This window comes from Nyctereutes procyonoides, unplaced genomic scaffold (genome assembly GCF_905146905.1).
Source record: "Nyctereutes procyonoides isolate TBG_1078 unplaced genomic scaffold, NYPRO_anot_genome, whole genome shotgun sequence".
Taxonomy (NCBI): domain Eukaryota; kingdom Metazoa; phylum Chordata; class Mammalia; order Carnivora; family Canidae; genus Nyctereutes; species Nyctereutes procyonoides.
Genome location: NW_026575024.1, coordinates 31,796,600 through 31,815,138, shown reverse-complemented (window position 1 = coordinate 31,815,138; position 18,539 = coordinate 31,796,600). Strand labels below are relative to the sequence as shown.

General features: G+C 42.6%; 1 protein-coding gene across 8 annotated transcripts in view; it reads right to left on the bottom strand.

Annotated features, from left to right (window-relative positions):
* SHLD1 (shieldin complex subunit 1) overlaps nt 1-16,148 on the bottom strand; it is an 82,574-nt gene extending 66,426 nt beyond the window's left edge. Inside the window, exons 1-3 of one of the 8 annotated variants that reach the window (XM_055343196.1) lie at nt 16,086-16,129; nt 13,685-13,809; nt 6,535-6,719 (exon numbers count right to left, since the gene is read on the bottom strand). In XM_055343196.1, coding sequence (XP_055199171.1) covers nt 6,535-6,712 — 178 coding nt within the window. In that variant the 5' untranslated portion in view covers nt 6,713-6,719; nt 13,685-13,809; nt 16,086-16,129. Of the gene's footprint in view, nt 1-6,534; nt 6,720-9,494; nt 9,544-13,684; nt 13,810-15,441; nt 15,640-16,085 lie in introns of those variants that run through there. The other 7 variants (XM_055343185.1, XM_055343204.1, XM_055343215.1 and 4 more) reach the window with 7 other exon arrangements.
* Nucleotides 16,149-18,539: the final 2,391 nt, after the last annotated feature.

Sequence of the window (18,539 nt, the reverse complement as noted above, 5' to 3'; positions counted from 1 at the left end):
ATGCAGCTGAGACACTACGGCCTGACTCAGCATAAAAGCAAGCACAACAGGAGTGGCAGGCCTATGCTAATGAGTAGTTAGACACCCATGAACAGGAGCCTGTATTCAGCTGGCATGCCCCTGAATGTTGCCTGGTACCTTGCCAGTTATTAAAATATTGCAAAATACTGCTGAATTGGTCATTAAATATTTTGAACAAATGCCCTGGGCATGCGATTACACATGGCCCTGAAAATGAGGCACAGGAGCTTTGATTAGAATTGGAAGGAAAGTATATACAATGACATCTCAAAGGGACTCAGAGGAATATGATGGATATGCAGTTTCAAGAAGACCTTTTTAGCAGTGTGGTCTTCTGTTGGATCTCACCAGGAAGGGCAGAGGGGGGGCAGTTTCCTACTCTTGTACCTGGCTTAGGTGACAAGTGGCTTGTTCTACCATCACTTCATAAAGAGTGGCTAGACGACACTTGCTCAAGACACCAGTTCAAGACAGATGAGCTGTGTTCATTTGGACAAAGTTCAGCCTCTCCTGCCTTTGGGTATCCAGGCTGAAATGACCAAGGCTTTGAGGTTTTTCTGACTAATATCTCAGATTGCTATCAACTCATTATTTTCTAGAAAGTGCTCTTAAGTCTCATGTCCCTTGCCACTAATATCCTCCTCCAGGGCATGAACAGTGATATGGCAGTTGGGTATACAAGATAAGAGCAGAGAAATATCCATTAAGGGGGCGGTGCCTTGGTGGCTCACTCAGTTAAGTGTCTGACTCTTGATTATGGCTCAGGTCATGATCTCAGGGTCCTGGGACTGAGACCCTCCTTGGCCTCCGCACTCATCAGGAAGTCTGCCTGAGATTCTCTCCTTCTGCCCCTCCCCACTCACTCACAGGCACATGCATGCTCTTTCTCTCATATAAATAAATCTTTAAATTAAAAAAAAAGAGAGAGAGAGAGAGAAGTATCTATTAGATTTAACTCCTAGGGAAGATCACTGGCATCTGAGCAAGGGCAGGCTTGGTCTAGTGAGTTATGGGGGTAGAGGACATGTGCTCAGGAGTGAGGAACAATCGTTAAGAGGAACATGGGATGGAATATAGGCAACCCTTTCAAAAAACCTCACCAGGAAGAGCAGGTGATAAGCCAAACCCAGAGGCAGCCGCACAGTGAAATGGGGGATGCTTTACAAAAGTGAGGCTTAAGCTTGGGTCCATATCCTTACAACCTGGCTTTTCCAGTGGTCCCTGCCATCTCCCAAAGCTAAGGCCACTTGTCCCTTACCTGCTCTTCTTCAAGGGGTAACAACTATGATGCTGACTTCAACCTTGAAGTTGGGACCTTGCCACTCATTGATAAGCCACCTGCACACTGCCTGCCACCTGCCCGGGATTTCTGGGTACTCTTGCTGCATTACCCCTTGGAGGGCTGTGCTCTGCTACCAGCGGGTACCCTATACTACCACAGTGGCTCCACTCCCTTGCTAACTGTGTGTCTGAATTTTGACTGCAGATTTTGACAACTGGGCTAATTTGACTGAGTCTTAGTGGTCAGCTCCTGGCTCCTATTTCACCCAGCAGCTAGAGCTCCAGGTCCTGGGTTCACCTTCAGACTTCCATTCCACTGTAAGTAAACCTGCCATACTCTACCAGTTCTTAGTCAATCATACTGTGAGCCAAGCACAAGCTACATGAGAGTAGCCAACAGCAAGAGAGTACTAGGGTGGGTACAGCCCAATGGTGACTATCAGCTGGAAACTTTTGACTGTATTTACCAATCTCTAGAAGATCAACTTCCTAATAACACACAATAGCAAACGAGCAAACCAAAAATGCAAGTAGGCTTGGGAGCTGGATATGTGAAAAGTCTGAGACAGAATGGTAGCCACCAGAGCACCAAGAGAGACTAATGTAAACGTAGGCTCTGTCTCTGAGCAAATAGATCCAGTGTTATCAGAACTAGATTAAACTGTGGGCAAAACCTGCTGAAAGGCATGGGGGAGGGAACCTACAACTAAAACCACCCATGAACACGATAAAGGGAAGGAAGGTGGATCCTACTTACAAACAGAAAATTAAAACTAAAGACCCTGGACAGTTTTGAGAACATGGAGGTGGGAGATGATCAGCCCAGAGAAAATCAGTTTAGGCAGTTAGGGCAGTGACTTCTCCCAGAGTTTAGGATTGTCCACCTGAACCATTTCATTGGTTGGTAATGGCCAGATTACCAGTGACAACCCTTCCTCAATTTACTTTGTAAAACATCTCTTTCTGGAGCGCCTGGGTGGCTCAGTTGGTTAAGCATCTGCCTTCAGCTCAGTCATGATCCTGGGGTCCTGGGATCAAGCCCCGCATCAGGCTACCTGCTCAGTGGGGAGTCTACTTCTCCCTCTCCCTCTCCCTGCTGATCCCCCTGCTTGTGCTCGCACTCTCTGTCAAATAAATAAATAAAATCTTTTTAAAAAATCTTTCTCACAACTCAAAAATATTACAACAAAATAAATAGTCTTCCAAGCTGTGTAAACTTTACCTAGTGATATCAGAATGAAGTTCCCTTTTGGTGGCGAAAGCTGAGTGGATTTATTTCCGCTTACCATAAACTATCAGCTATGAAGCTACTAAATATAAAGGTGGCTGCCTTCCATTTGATCCTAGCATAAACCCTGCTCCCATCATGGCTGAAAGATATAATTTTCACTAGTTCTTAGGAAGCTTTAGGTGGATCTGGTCCAATTTTAAGTAATCATAAGAAGTACTAAAGGTATTGCAGAATGGTAGACTGCATAGCAAAATGAAATTTCTTTTAAATATCTAATTCTGAGCACCTGGCTCAATCCATTAAGTTCAGTTGGTTAAGAGTCGGTGCTCTTGATTTGTCTCAGGTCATAATCTTGGGGTCATAAGATCAAGCCCCACGTTAGGCTGCTCACTCAGTCAGTGCTAAGTCTGCTTGAGATTCTTTCCCCCTCCCTCTCCCTCCCTCTCTGCTCCTCCTACCAGTCTCTCAAATAAATAAATAGAATCTTTAAAAACAAATAAATAAATATTTAAGTCTGAATAAAATAGTACCAAAAATTTAACATTCCTCCCTAAAATTACCCCCTCCCAAAATGAGTTGTTTGCTATATCAAGCTAACAAACTTGCCTAAATTTATTTCTGGACAGCTCCTTATCGCAGTGATATCCTCTACTTGGTTACTTTTGTTAGAAAAAGCAACTTTTGGGACACCTGGGTGGCTCAGTGGTTGAGCATCTGCCTTGGGCTCAGGGCACAACCCCAAGTCCCAGGATCGAGTCCCATATCCGGTTCCCTATGGGGATCCTGTTTCTCCCTCTACCTGTGTCTCTGCCTCTCTCTTTGTTTCTCTCATAAATAAATAAAATCTTTAAGAAGAAAGAAAAAGCAACTTTTTTCTAATAAAAATGTGATTTAGAACAGTGCCTTTGGGGTTCAGCCCAGCTACCCCATTTACTAAGTGACACTGGCAAGCTTCCTAAAGTCTCCAAGTCTACATTTCTTTCTTTCTTTCTTTCTTTCTTTCTTTCTTTCTTTCTTTCTTTCTTTCTTTAATGGTTTTATTTATTTATTTGACAGAGGGAATACATGAGCACAAGCAGGGGGAGGGGCAGGCAGAGGGAGAGGTAGAAGCAAGCTCCCCGTGTAGTAGGAAGTCCGATGCAGGACTTGATCCCAGGACCCTAGGATCATGACCTGAGCTGAAGGCAGACACTTAACCAACTGAGCTACCCAGGGCACCCCTACATTTCCTTATTTATAAAATAGGGTTGCTTTCTACTTCTCAGGTTTGTGGTAAGAATTAAATGTAGCGATCTTTGTGAAACACTTAGCATGGAGCCCAATGACACAAAATCTGACAGGGAGCAAGCTCACCATAAATGGGAGTGATCATTATCTATATATTCTAAAGACATTCCAGCATCTAGCTCTACAGAGAAAAGTAATTGTAGAACCTTCCTTGGGGTGGTACATGCAAACCAATGTGAGTGTTTTAAACACAAGCTGCAGATGATGATGAGACATAGCCCCGGGGTAGAACAGGAGATAAAACTGGATGCTAGGAAGGGTTTCGTTTGGAAAGGTCAAGTTGGGGTACATGGGGGAGGAGGTGTGTGTGAGGATGTGCAGGTAAAGAAAACATGAATAGGATGTATTTTAGGAGCATAAGAGAGACAGAGCCTCCAAATCTCTCTTCTACCTGTCCTTGATTCCTGAAATTAAACCCTTCTTTTAGGGCTAGGTACTCTTAAACAAAGACCCTCTTGGAAAAGCTAACACTTGAAGCTACAATTAGTCATTTATCTTTCAGTCCAAGTTTCAAACTATTTTTTGGGAGGCTTTGATGGGTGACATGTGGGGGCCCTGGGCACCCAGGGTTGGGGCAGAGGCTCAAGCAGGGAGGAGAAATGAGAGCTGGGACCCTGAAGGGCACGGACCTAGAGGGACTCACCTGGGTGTGGGGTGCACATTACACACCTCTTGTGTTCCATCTTGACAGAAACAGCACAGGATTTATACCATTGCACATGACTTGGTAACTCACTACGCACACATTAATGGCTGACAGTTTGGCCACGTCTCCATCAGTTACATACAGTTGGACAATCTCCTCCAACACTGATGGTGCTATGGGGCTAAATTCAGGCTTCACCTAATTCAGTGACTATGACTATGACTCCCACTCCTTATACATGGAACTTTCCAAAACTGCTCATCATCAGCCTTAAGCTACGTGTGGGGGTGTAGGGGGTGGGGGAAGAGAGATGTTTTATGTTGGGATCAAGTTCAGCCCTAAATCCATCTAGGTATATCTCTTAATGAAATAGTAATAGCAATTAACATTTATCATTCATTCCTCATACAAGTATTTATTGAGTACCTGCTATCTTGGAGTTGATGTTTCAGTGAGGGGAGACAAATTAAGAGTCATACCTGGTGCCCAATGGCACTCGTGCTGTGGAGAAGAATAGAGCCTAGGAAGAGTATGACAAAAAAACCTCAGCAGGAGGGAGGGTGGCTGGCTCTTAGACTCGAAGATAAGGGTGAGGGTGGCTGGCTCTTAGACTTGGGAGGTAAGGATGGACCTTGTGAAGGGTGAATGCACACTTGGTGTGACAGAGGCCCAGCCCAGTGAAGGCAAGGAGAATGGTAGAAGGTGAGGTTAGAGAGGCAGCAGGCCCAGGGCCCAGACAGCATGAGTGCCAGGTAAAGACTTCAACTTTTGCTCTGAGACAGATGAGAAGCCAAGGGAGTTCTGTACCAAGGACTAACATGAACTGATTTATATTTTAGAAGGATCTTCTGGTGGCTGTGTTGAGAAGAGACTGTAGAAGGAGAAGGGTGGGTATGGAAAGAGCTGGTTAGGAGACTGTAACCATAATCCAGAAGACACACAAGAGTGGCCCAGACTAGTGTGGTGGCCACAGAGACGAACAAACTGTTTAGGTTCTAGATTTATTCAGTGGAGCTGACAGTGATGGGCTGGATGTGAGAGAGGTTGAGAATGACTCCTAGGTTTGGGCCTAAGTGAACAGATGGATAAAAGTGCTTTTTGGGATGAGAAAGCCTTGAGGAATAGGTGTGCATATACAAGGTGGGGAGGAACCGGGGACAGGTAGAGGAATTAGCAATTTGGTTTAGGATATATCAAATTTAAGAAGTCTAACAGAAATCTAAGAGATGATGTCAAATACACAGAGCTCAGAGCTGTTAGGAAACGTGCCCCAAGTCCCACAGCCAGTAAGTGGCAGGGCTTTGAGTCCAGGTCTGTGGACCTCAGGGTCTGGGCTGGGCAATGAATGGGGAAGAAGACAAGGGCTTTGCAACCAGAGATGGTCACTATGTCAAGAAATCATCAGTAAGCTTAAATAATAGGCTTTTTAGCAATTCAGTCAGGGAAATTTGTAGAAAAGTTGTTCCCAAATACAGAGTATACTTCCATGCAAGGAAGACTAAAGTCCCCATTACATCCTCTGTAACATGTAACAGGCTCACATTGCTACTTTCTCAAGTTTCAAAAGAACAAAACAAAAAACAATTCCACCCTCTCCCTGTTGAGTCTCTGAATGCAGCCGGACAGAGATTAAAAAGGGACTCAGACACAAAAGGCCTCCAGAGGGGCACCTGGGTGGCTCAGTGGTTGGGCATCTGCCTTCAGCTCAAGACATGATCCCAGGGTCCCAGGATCAAGTCCTGCATTGGGCTCCCTGCATGAAGCCTCCTTCTCCCTCTGCCTATGTCTGTGCCTCTCTCTGTGTGTCTTAAATAAATAAATAAATAAATAAATAAATAAATAAGCCTCCAGAAAACAGTTCCTTGTCCTAGTTATACCAGAGAGTTTGTCCTGCGAAATCTCTCCCCACAGCTGTGCTAGGTAAGATGTTTTCCACCCGAGACAATGAATGTTCCTCAGAGAGGTGCTATCGGAAGGGAGAGAGACAAATGAACAACATACCCATAGTTATCAGGATGTTTCTGTGTGTGTGTGTCAATGTTAGCTTGTTTTAAACCCTGCTTCTTACCTGAATCCACATCAGAAGAGCAAGGAATAGAAAGCGCTTCCTCTGAGCTGAAAGCCTCGCTGCCGGCCTCCTGCTGGGGTCTCTGCAGAATGTAATCTCTTATGTCATAAACCGATGGCAAGTCCAACACACTGCTCTCCTCTGACTGGCTGCCTGGAGTGGCTTCCTGGGTCGCCATAGTCCTGCTACAGAAAAAAACAATTTCATACAAAAGGCATGGCACAAGAGGAGCCGCCATTTTGGCCACAGCTTGAAGGGCAAAAGTTCCAGCTTCTGCCACTTAAAGTCCCAGGAGGCTTTACTTTCCTGTTAATAACAGTCTTCCCTGTCCTACTTTAGCCCTAGTATGTGCTTACCACGTTTCTTCATCAGGAAAAACAAATGCTCTCGGCACAGAAAGAAACCATTGATAATTTCAGTTGGAGGGGCATCTGGGTGGCTCAGTGGGTTAAGCATCAGACTCTTAGTTTCAGCTCAGGCCATGATCTCAGGGTCCTGAGATTGTGAGGTCTATTTGCAGATTCTCTCTCCCTCTCCCTCTGCCCCTCCCACTCATGCACTCTCTCTCTCTCCAAAATAAACAAATCTTAAAAATATATAAAATAATTTCAGCTGGAGAATAAGCTCCATGTCTGATAACGATGAAACACTGTGCGGCACTATAATCCAAGAACTACAAGAATACTTAATGAGAAAAGAAACTGTTTATGACATATCATGTGGAAAAAAGATTTCTAAACAATAGGTAGAATTTGATCCAGATTTTATAAAATACAATATCGTGTGTGTGTTTATGTGCGAAAAAGAGAGAGAGCAAGAGAGAGAGAGATCTACAGATCTATAGCTTTAAAAAAAAGCATCTGGAGGGGTATATTCCAAATTAATTTCAATGGTAATTAATTCGGGGGTTTAATTTTTTTCTTTTTTTTTTTAAGATTCTATTTATTTATTCATGAGAGACACACAGAGAGAGAGGCAGAGACACAGACAGAGGGAGAAGCAGACTCCATGCGGGGAGCCCAACGTGGGACTCGATCCCAGGTCTCCAGGATCACACCCTGGGCCGAAGGCGGCACTAAACCGCTGAACCACCCAGGCTACCCAGGGGTTTAATTTCTGAACACTGAGATTATAGGTGACTTGTATTTTTATCTGTGGCCTACTGAAACATGCATTCAGTCAATTATTTAACATGCCAGGTCCTGGATATACAAAGGTGAATGTAATAGACCCTTCTTCAAGTTGCTCACAGTTTGGGCCAATCCAAAACAGAGACATACCACGTAAACAGAAGGACAAGACAAAGAAGAACCCAAAAAGGGACGGTGAGCTTTCTAGACGGGGTTATCCCCAAGCAAGGGACAGGCCAGACCATAACCAGCAGACAGCATAAATACCAGTAGAACCAGCTTGGGCAACCACAAGTGGCATGGGTGTCAGGAGTTTAAAGTGAGAGTCAAAGAACAGTTGTGTGTGGGCAACTGGGGAAGGGCAACCCTGTGGTTTCAGCTAGATGACCGTGGGGCTCTCCCCTATTCCTACCTCAGCTCTGGGAAGGCAGCATGGTCTGGCTGCTGTCAGCAACGTGCATATACACACTCTCCAGCTGAGTTGTAGATAGACTACAAAGGTGGCTTACTGGGTTCACATTTGGACATTCCTTGTTAAAAATTAAGTAGGGCAGCCCAGGTGGCTCAGCGGTCTAGTGCCTGCCTTCGGCCCAGGGCATGATCCTGGGGACCCGGGATCGAGTTCTGTGTAGTGCTCCCTGCATGGGGCCTGCTTCTCCCTCTGCCTGTGTCTCTGCCTCTCTCTCTCTCTCTCTGGTCTCTCATGAATAAATAAATAAAATCTTAAAAAAAAATTTAAGTGTTCCCTGGGGCACCTGGGTGGCTCAGTGGTTGAGCATCTGCCTTTGGCTCAGGTTGTGATCTCGGAGTCCTGAGATTGAGTCCCACATCGAGTTCCCCACAGGGAGCCTGCTTCTCCCTCTGCCTGTGTCTCTGCCTCTCTCTCTCTGTGTCTCTCATAAATAAATAAATAAAATATTTTTAAAAAATATTAGGTGCTCCTAAAAGAATAAAATAAAATAAAATTAGGTGTTCCTTACCCTCCCTCCCCTGTTCACGTTTACTTGTGGATGCTGGTTTCTCTGCTGGAGGGTTCTTTACAATGAACTCAGCCCTGCCCACCTCTATCAAATAACTATGGGCCTAAGGAGATCATAAGCCCTCTGCAACTCTCTGTTTCATAAATTACTGTCATCAACAAATCATATTAGAGCCAACACTATGCATTTTGCCTGCCATGGGCCACCATGCACCATGCAGAGGAGCTACACAGTCAGATCTACAGATTTGGCAGCTGGATAGGAGATGGATTTGCAGGGCTTCAGTCCAGTGGCAGGCAATCTGAGAAGCAACAGGAATTCCTTCACTTGCCATGGTCCTGGTAAGAGAGGAGGAGCCTGTGTATGAGGGCAAGGTACACAAGAGGAGGGGACAGATTAAGTAACATATTTAGGAACTAAAATGAGAATAGAATTTAATAACTAAATGGATAAAGGAGCTAAAGAGAAAGTGAGAGTCAACAAGGAGTGAGAGCTTCGACAGCTGGATTTGTTTTATCTACTGAGTTAGAGAAAACTAGAGGAGGAATGGTTTTTGGGAGGAGGCAGTAATCCAAACTATGGAACACTGAGCAGCTGTGAAAAATGACATCTGGAACTTGAAAGATCTCAAAGACACATGTTTGAATGAAACAAGCAATTTCAGAAAACATGAATAGTATAATAATAAGACTAGATAACATTTATCCAGTGTTTGTTGGATGCCAAGCATTGTGCTAAGAGCCCTATGAAGCATGTCATCCTACTATTACCCTATGACCACAAGCAGACAGTCAGACCCAGAGGGAGGTAGGGTAACTTGCCCAAAGAAATTCATCTAAGAAGTACCAACCTAGGATGAACCCAGCTCCAAGACCTCCCAGGCTTTTGCGTCTGCACAGCCCAAAGTACCACCTGATCAGGCAAAGGCAGGGGTGTATAAAAACAAATCAGCAGCGAGGCCTGGCAAGATTCTTCTTGTTTGAGGACACCCGGTCACATGCTGCTGTGAACATTCACTTAGGCAGAGAGTGAGCCAAGATAGCAGCTGATTGCTTCTGAAAGAAGCAGAGGGATCAAGGTTCCCAAAGAAGCAAGAACATCCTGTCTCTTCACACATGTTATATCAGCCAATCAAGCCTGAAGTATCAGCAGACACCTCTGCCACAGGCATTGGTGTCTCTTCCTTCTCCCGTCATGTGACCAAACACTGCTCTGGAAGCTCCTGGGAGGGAAAAAACAGGTCAGTGAAGGACAGCAGTATATCCTGCCTGCCTGAAAAGAAGACTTTGATATTGACCCTCAAGCAAGAGTGTTGTTAGTGATACAAATGGAAAAAATCCCTCTTGAAAACAAGTAGCACGGTGATGTGACATCCATCTTTTCTTTTAGAAGCATTTGGTATTAAATGCCAAATATGTTCCAAACTGGGCATTTGAAAGAAAAGAAAAGAAAGAAAAGAAAAGAAAAGAAAAGAAAAGAAAAGAAAAGAAAAGAAAAGAAAAGAAAAGAAAAAAGAAAGAAAGCAAGCAAGCCTACTGAAAGGCAAAATCCTGTTTATTACAAAGTCAGAGCCTGTGAATGCAAAATACCTGGAAGTCTGAGTTTGCACAGGAGAAAGCCAAGTACTAGGGACAGATGAGACCCTTTCAATGGTCTGCAAACACCTAAGCTGACAAATAGAATGCAATGATTATCTTTGCGCTACAACTTTTAATGGGTGGTTCTACTTCCTTCTCCAGAAGAGCTTATTATCCTCTCTTAAAAGTACTTTAATTACACAATGTAAGCATTCTTTTCCAATACTGGAGAGGTAGAGACACAAAAAGTCTCTCAGTACGTTACAAGCTGCTTGCTGAGCAAAGACAGCCATTTTTCCGTGACTATAGACCCTTACAGACCTACAAATCCTAGTCAGTCAAGGTCCCACCTAAAAAACCATTTAACTTCAACTTTTTTCTCAATCACGGCTCTTCCTTCCCAACATTTTACATGAAAATGTTCGAGCATGAAGAAAAGTGGAAAGAATCATCCAATGAACATCTCCATACCTGCTGTCTAGAATTTACAATTAACATTCATACTACTATCATACTACTATGATTTTCCTTAACACAAAACTATCCATCTACCCAACTCTCTATTCACCTGTCAGTTCATCTTTATGTATATATTTCCATTTAAATGTACTGAAAGCTTCTGAGTTAGTGTGTGATATGATCAATCTGTGTTTCCAATGCTCACGCTGTCAGCTAAATGAAGCATGGGTTGGAAGAGGGTATAAGTGAAGCAGGGAACACAACTGGGGAGCTCTGCAGAAAGGTCCAGAGATGCGTAGTGCCTTTGAAGTGAGAGACTCGGGTTTGCACCCCTACTGTCACTTTTTAGCTGTGTCACCTTGGGCAAGTCACTCTCAGTTTCCTCATATATAACAATGACCTAGGGTGATGCCTGACTCTTGATTTCAGCTCAAGTCATGATCTCAAGGACCTGAGGTCAAGCCCCAACCAGCGTGGAGTCTGCTTAAGATTCTCTCTCTCTCCATCTCCTCTGCCCCTCCCCCTGCCACTCACACTCATGCATGTGCCCTCTCTTTAAATACATAAATAAATAAATACAACCTTTTAAAATAATGGCTTGATGACTATGCTTACCTCATATAGTTGTCATAGGAATTATATGAAATTAATGCATGTAAAATACTCAGTACAGAATGCATGCTCAGTAATGTCTAGCTCCAATAAGTGCAATAGTAATAATTAAGAAACAATTTACAGGCTCCTATCTTCTCAGCCTACCCTCACCATCTATTTGCCCTTCTATTTCCCATTCAGCACCCATATTACTTCTTTCATCCTTATCCAGTGTATTCTATAGTTCATCATCTGGTTAGTACCCTAAACTTCCCTTCCCTAGCCATTCTGTCCTTTTATCACACTCCTTTGACAAAACACCAGCCTAGATGAACTCAACTTACCTACCCACTCTCAGGCGCTAGCCCTGAGTCACTACATAGAACAAGCTGGCTCACCCTAAAATGAATGAGCATCAGCTTGAAATGGGCTGTCTGGCCACATGAATCTTGAGGTGTTTATCTCATAACCCCTTGACTCTCATGTTTTCTCCAGTCTTCTTCAAGTCAGACCCTTCCCATCTCTCACATACCTTTCTGCTCTTTTCAGTAGATCTGCTCACTTCCTGACAAAGGAAACGGAATCCTGCAGAGAGGAACCTCCTCCACTCCCCTATCAAACACAGCCAAGACTCCCACTTTTGTCCACTACTTCAGTTCTCTTCACCATGGAGAGCTGTCTCTCCTGGGGCAGAGTCCAATGCTTCCACTTACTCCTTAAATCCCACTCTCTGGACCCTTCATCAGGCCTTCAGTAATGACCCCCCTCTCCCACTTCTGCTCCACTGGACCTACACTTAAATTTTTCAATATGCCTAAATCACTCCCATTTTCAACAAAACCTGGTACATAGGAGAATGTCCTTGTTCTTTGAAAATGCCACTCAAATATTCATTGGTAGGGGGACATGATGTGTGCAACATACTCTAAAATAGTTGTAAGTGTGTGTGTGAAAGAGAATGAGAATGATAAAGTAAATGGATGGGGCAAGTAGAGACAATTGGTAGACCTGGAAAATATTATTTGGGAGTTCTCTATACTAATCTTGCAATTTTTTGAAGGTATAAAATCACATCAACATTAAAAGTTGCCAAGAAAGAAAAAAAGTGAAAAGAAAATCTTTAGCACCTGCCCTCCCCATAGCAAGTCTCCTCTCCCTTCCACAAACTTCTCAAGAATCTAAATTGGGGGATCCCTGGGTGGCGCAGCGGTTTGGCGCCTGCCTTTGGCCCAGGGCGCGATCCTGGAGACCCGGGATCGAATCCCACGTCGGGTTCCCGGTGCATGGAGCCTGCTTCTTCCTCTGCCTATGTCTCTGCCTCTCTCTCTCTCCCTCTCTGTGACTATCATAAATAAATAAATAAATTTAAAAAAAAAAAAAAAGAATCTAAATTGGCTCATTTTCTGAGCTCCACCAACTCAATCACTCTTGCATATAACTTCTAGAAACTCTGTCATCCTTTGTTTGCTTTTCAGGGAGCCCTTCTCCTGACCATCTTCCCATCTGTTTGCCTTCATTCCTTCCTGCCTGCTCTGTGGCTCATCCTCCATCCCCAACTGGACTTCCTCCATGTTTAGTCCAAGGCTCTCTCTTCTTTCCTCCTCTAAGACATTAATCACCATCCAGAAATTTCTCTCTAGCCCGGATACTCCACTGCTTTCCAGGCTTCAAGCATTATGGCTTTCCTTCAGGTTCTCCAACAAGCCCCATTTCCTCCCACTGCACTTATCCTTCCCACGCCTAGATAACTCTACTAAAAAATGGAAGAGGAGGGAACACGTCCCAATTTAAGTCCAGGACAAAGATATCACAAAAAACTACAGATCAATATTATGAAACAAAAATCCTTGACAGAATACAGCAAACCAAACTCAGCAAAACATAAAAAGGATTTTACTCCATAATCAAGTGGAACTTATCCTAGGAATTCAGGTTGTTTTAATGTCTGAAAATCAATCAATGTAATACACTATATTAGAATAAAAGACAAAAACCACAACACACAGCATTTGATAAAGTCAAATACTTTTTCATGATCAAAATACCCAACAAACCAGAGATAGAAAGGAACTTCCTCCATCTGATAAAAAGCATTTTTTTGAAAAAAAAAAAATGCAGAGCTAGCATCATACTTCATGGTAAAAGACTAAATGTTTTCCCTCTGAGTTCAGGAACAAGATAATGATGTCTGCTCTAATCACTTCTATTCAACATTATACTGGCAGTTTTAGCCAGCACAATTAGGCAAGAAAATCAGATAAAAGTCTTCCATAAAGATTTTCATACAAAAGAGAAGTAAAACTATTTCTATTAGCAGAAGATGTGATCTTGTGGATAGGAAATTCTAAGGCATCCTCTTTAGAAACCAGTAGACCCATTAAACAACTTAAACAAGATTGTGGAGAGGTACCTGGGTGGTTCAGTGGTTGAGTGACTGCCTTTGGCTCAAGTTGTGATCCTGGGGTCCTGGATCAAGTCCCACTCCCTCCGCCTATGTCTCTGCCTCTGTGTCTCTCATGAATACATAAATAAAATCTTAAAAAAAAACAAAAACCAAGACTGTTGGATATAAGATCAATATAGTAAAAGTATACGCAAATGATTTTACACTAGCAAAATATGTGTAAAAATACTATGTATATTTTTACATATACTAGCAATAAACAATCCTACAATTGAGAACATAATTCCATTTACAATAGCATCAAAAAGAATAAAATACTTAAAATATAATTAATAAAAATGAGTAAGGCATGTACAATAAAAAACAAAACAAAAATATATATATATATATATTGAAAGGAGGTGCCTGGCTAGTTCAGCCAGTAGAGCATATGACTCTTGATCTTGGGGTTAAAAAATCAAGTCCCATGTTGGGTGTAGAGATTACTTAAAAATAAAATCTTTTTAAACATGTTGAAAGAAATGAAAAATCTAAACGAATGAAAATATATCCTACATTTACGATTGGAAGACAATATTTTAAGATGTCAACATGGCTCAAATTGATCTACAGATCAATGTAATTCTTAGCTGCATCCCGGTTGGCTTTTTTTTCTTTTTTGCAGGCATTGACAAAAGTGCTTAAAAAATTCATACAGGGGATCCCTGGGTGGCGCAGTGGTTTGGCGCCTGCCTTTGGCCCAGGGCGTGATCCTGGAGACCCAGGATCGAATCCCACGTCGGGCTCCCAGTGCATGGAGCCTGCTTCTCCTATGCCTGTGTCTCTGCGCCTCTCTCTCTCTCTCTCTGTGACTATCATAAATAAATAAAAATTAAAAAAAAATTCATACAGAAATACACGGGATCCAGAATAGCCAAAACAATCTTGAAAAAAGAACAAACTTTTTTCTTTCAAAACTTACTAAAAAGTCACAATACTCAAGACTGTGCAGTCCTGGCATAAGGATGGACATATAGGCCAACAGGCTAGGACTGAGAGTCCAGAAGTAAAATCTTACAGTTACGGTCAATTGATTTTCCACAGGGTGCCAAAACAATTATGCAGGAAAAGGAAAGGACAGTCTTTTCAACACTGGGACAACTGGATATCCACACAGAGAAAGTCGTTGGCACTTAGAAAAACAGTTCAATAGTGCTTCAAAAGCTTAAATGGGGTTACACTTTAACCTGGCAATTCCACTCCTATGCATATGCTCAAGAGGAATAAAACTACATGTCCACACAAACTTTACACAAGTGTTCGGAGCAGCTTTATCCGTAACAGGCAAGAAGTAGAAACAATCCAAATGTCCGTCAACACGAGTAGATGAATAAAATGGGATATATGCCCACACAGAATATTTTTCAGCTTTATAAAAATATTAAGTTCTAATACATGCCACAAGGACAAACTTTTAAAACATGATACTAAGCGGTAAGAAGCTAGTGTTAGAAAACAGGCAACAGATCCAAAATGGTGTCACTTGTGCTAAACTCCACAACCAATCAGGAATCGCCTGATCAGCCCTCCTTAGGTAATCTTCCAGATAGACCCCTGCCATCCCCTACAGAGGAGTAACCTTGTGATAACCGACTTGCTTTTTTGGCCTAGTGTAACTTCCTTGTTCCTGCTCCCTGCGGCCCTAAGTCTTTCGTTTTGCTCGGCTCCTACCTGCTAGACTGGCTACTGCCCAATTTGAATCGCTTCTGGCTGGAATTACTTACTCAGAACTTTAAATATGCTTCCGTTTATCTGTTGACCACATGTCGAATGAGTCTATTTATATCAAATTCCAAATTGACCGATTTATAGAAAGTAGACTAGTCTACTACTTAGACAGTAAGTCTAAGACTGGAAGATCACGGTGAATGGAACCCACGAACGGGTGCAGGATACTTCTTTGGGGTGATGAAAATGTTCTCTAAAATTACGTTGTGGCGATGGCCGCACAATCCTGGGAATACCTGAAAAGCCACTGAATTTTACATTTTAAACAGATGAGTTTTATGGAATGTGAATCATATCTTTAAAAAGCTGTTTTTTAAAATAAATAAATATGTAAAAATAACAAGCTGGTTTTTAAAAAAGGAGAATAAGGACGGAAGGGCATCCGGTCACACTGCCTGCAAATTTAGGTGATGTCCCCCCAAGAGCTGGCCGCAGAGGCCACGTGTTGTTGGGTTAAGGAGGGAGGTGGGACACCAGGAAGTTGGAACCGTGCCAAGAGAAGCCGCCATAACTTCCCAATTATGAGAGAACGATCTGATGCGTTGCCCAGACCTTCTGCCTACTCCGGATCCCAGGTCACGCCTCAGCCCTCGGAGACAAGTTAATTGAGAAAAACTGCAAAGTCCCCATTAACACTCACCGACCCTCAAGAACAGCGCATCGAAATCCGGAAGCAGAGGCGCCATGTTTGTTATGGGAAAAGCCAGTTTGAAAGGAAGTCATTGTAGCCACGTTTGTTGAGGGCAAGGAAGGGCAATGGAATGTAGTCGCGGCCATCTTGACTGAGGGCATTCGCCCAGCCAGTGAAGTTTCGCGCTCTTGACAAACAGTTCGGGCAATTTCTGAAGGCTTACTGATAAATGCGCTTGGTGGACGCTAAAGGAAACGGGAAAACATTTAAGTTTTTAAAAATTTAAATTTCAAAAATGTAAATGTCTACGTTTTAAAAAACATGAAGAGAGACATTAACAAAGACAACGCAAGTATTTTAGTAGGTTGCATGCAGTTTAGCCGTGCACAACTGACAGAATTGCATGACCACACAAAGGAGATTGAAGGTTATTGTCCCATTTCACGATCTTCTTGAAAGAATCCTGTACATTCACATCTTCTACGGATGCCTATCTTAGGATAGAACCCCATAAATTTAGGGAATCCTTCACTTGACATGAATATTTTAAATAATGCTAGCTGAGGTTTGGTCAAACCATATGCCAAATTTGAAGGCGAATTTAAAGATAAAATCAGAAGTAAAAACATATTCAGAAAAGTCTAACCCAGCAACTGTAAATTTCAGTTTGTCTTCCAGCATTGGTAATTAACGTGTATAGATGCACTTTTCACCTTTTTTCGTGTAATGTATCTCACAAAAACATTCTTCTAAACTAACATAGATTGTGAGCAGAGAAAGCCTGGAACAATACTAAGTTACTTTCCTGTTTGTTTCATTAAATGATAAACTCAAATATAATTGAATGAACTTAATCATCTAGATTATTATATAATCATTAAAATTGATAGAAGATACAGCAGAAGAAAATCCTAGATCCTGCATTGCATTCTCAGTTTTCATGTTCCTTTGGTCTCCTTTAATCTCCATTTCTCACCTTTCCTCTGTTTTTCTTGCTGTTGACATTTTAAAATGTCTGATGCAAATTTAATTTGTCTGATGTTTCTACCGGGTTTTCAATGACATTGAATACTGTTGGTCACTCTCTCCCTCTGGAAAATTCTTGTCCTTGTGTTCCCTAATATTACCTTCTGGTTTTTCTCTTTCCTCTCTCAAAAATTCATCCAAATTTCCTTTACAAGCTTTTCTTTCTCTCCATTGTGGGCCTTTTCTCAGGATTCTGTCTTAAATCTTCTCTTCTCCTATCTATGCAGATGATTCCCAAACCACCAAGTCTAGTGTCCTCCCGAGAGTCAAATCAACATATCCTCCAGCCACCTTTAATTCAGCCCTTCTCCATGTCTCAATCAACCTGCTCCTACCCCAGGAGCAGTCTCCTGTCCCAGTTGAGTTGGACTATTTAGTTGCCAAAGCCAGGAACTTTTTCTCTTCTTTTGTCAGCATGTCCTGTATTCATCCATAATCGAATCCTCCCCTGCTGATTCTTTCACTTAAAGAACTATCCACTAAACTATTCATTCTCTCCATCCTCGCAGCAACTTTCTGAGTATAGCTCACCATTACCTGCCACCCGGATGACAACATCTTTCCAACTCTCTTGCAACCAGTTAGGGTTTTGGGGGTTTTTTTGCTTTGTTTTATTTGTTTGTTTGTTTTTTATGAAGATTAAGTACACCACTCCCTGAATTTCAGACTAAATCTCAAACTTCTTAACAAGACTTAGAGGACCCCTATGCCTTATCACTGTCCCCCAACCTTCCACCTATACAGGATTTTCTTTCCCTAAATACTCTGTGCTTGCTCTCTTTTGCCTCTGAGCTTTTTACCTGGAATTACCAGGAATTTCCTTCCTTAGGGACACTCTTCTTTGGTCTTTCTTAGCTGTCAGATCTCAGCTTTGAGGAATTCTTCCAGGAAGTGTCTTGACTTTTCAAATGTGAGTTAGTTGTCCCTTCCAGGAATCCCTGCATTCCTCTATTTACCCTGATTAAATTCCTTTGCCTTGGGATGCCTGGGTGGCTCCGTGGTTGAGCGGCTGCCTTCTGCTCAGGGTGTGATCCTGGGATCCTGGGGTCAAGTCCCACATAGGGCTCCTTGCATGGAGACTGCTTCTCCCTCTGCCTATGTCTCTGCCTGTCTCTGTGTCCCTCATGAATAAATAAATAAATTGTTTTAAAAAATTTCCTTTGCCTTTTCTGTTTCTCACTAACTGTAACTGCTCTGAGGGCAAGGACCATGTCTATCTCATACTTACTTGTAGTCCAGATCTCAGCCCAGTTACTCACACATAAGCAAGTGCTCAGAAAGGATTTAATTTTTTTTTATTTTCAAAAAAGTTTTATCTAATTAAGTAATCTCTACCCCCAATGTGGGGCTCGTACTCATGGCCCCAAGATCAAGAGTTGCATGCCATTCCAACTGATTAGGAACAGAGGTCTAGCTGAGGACAAAGCACAGGCTGAT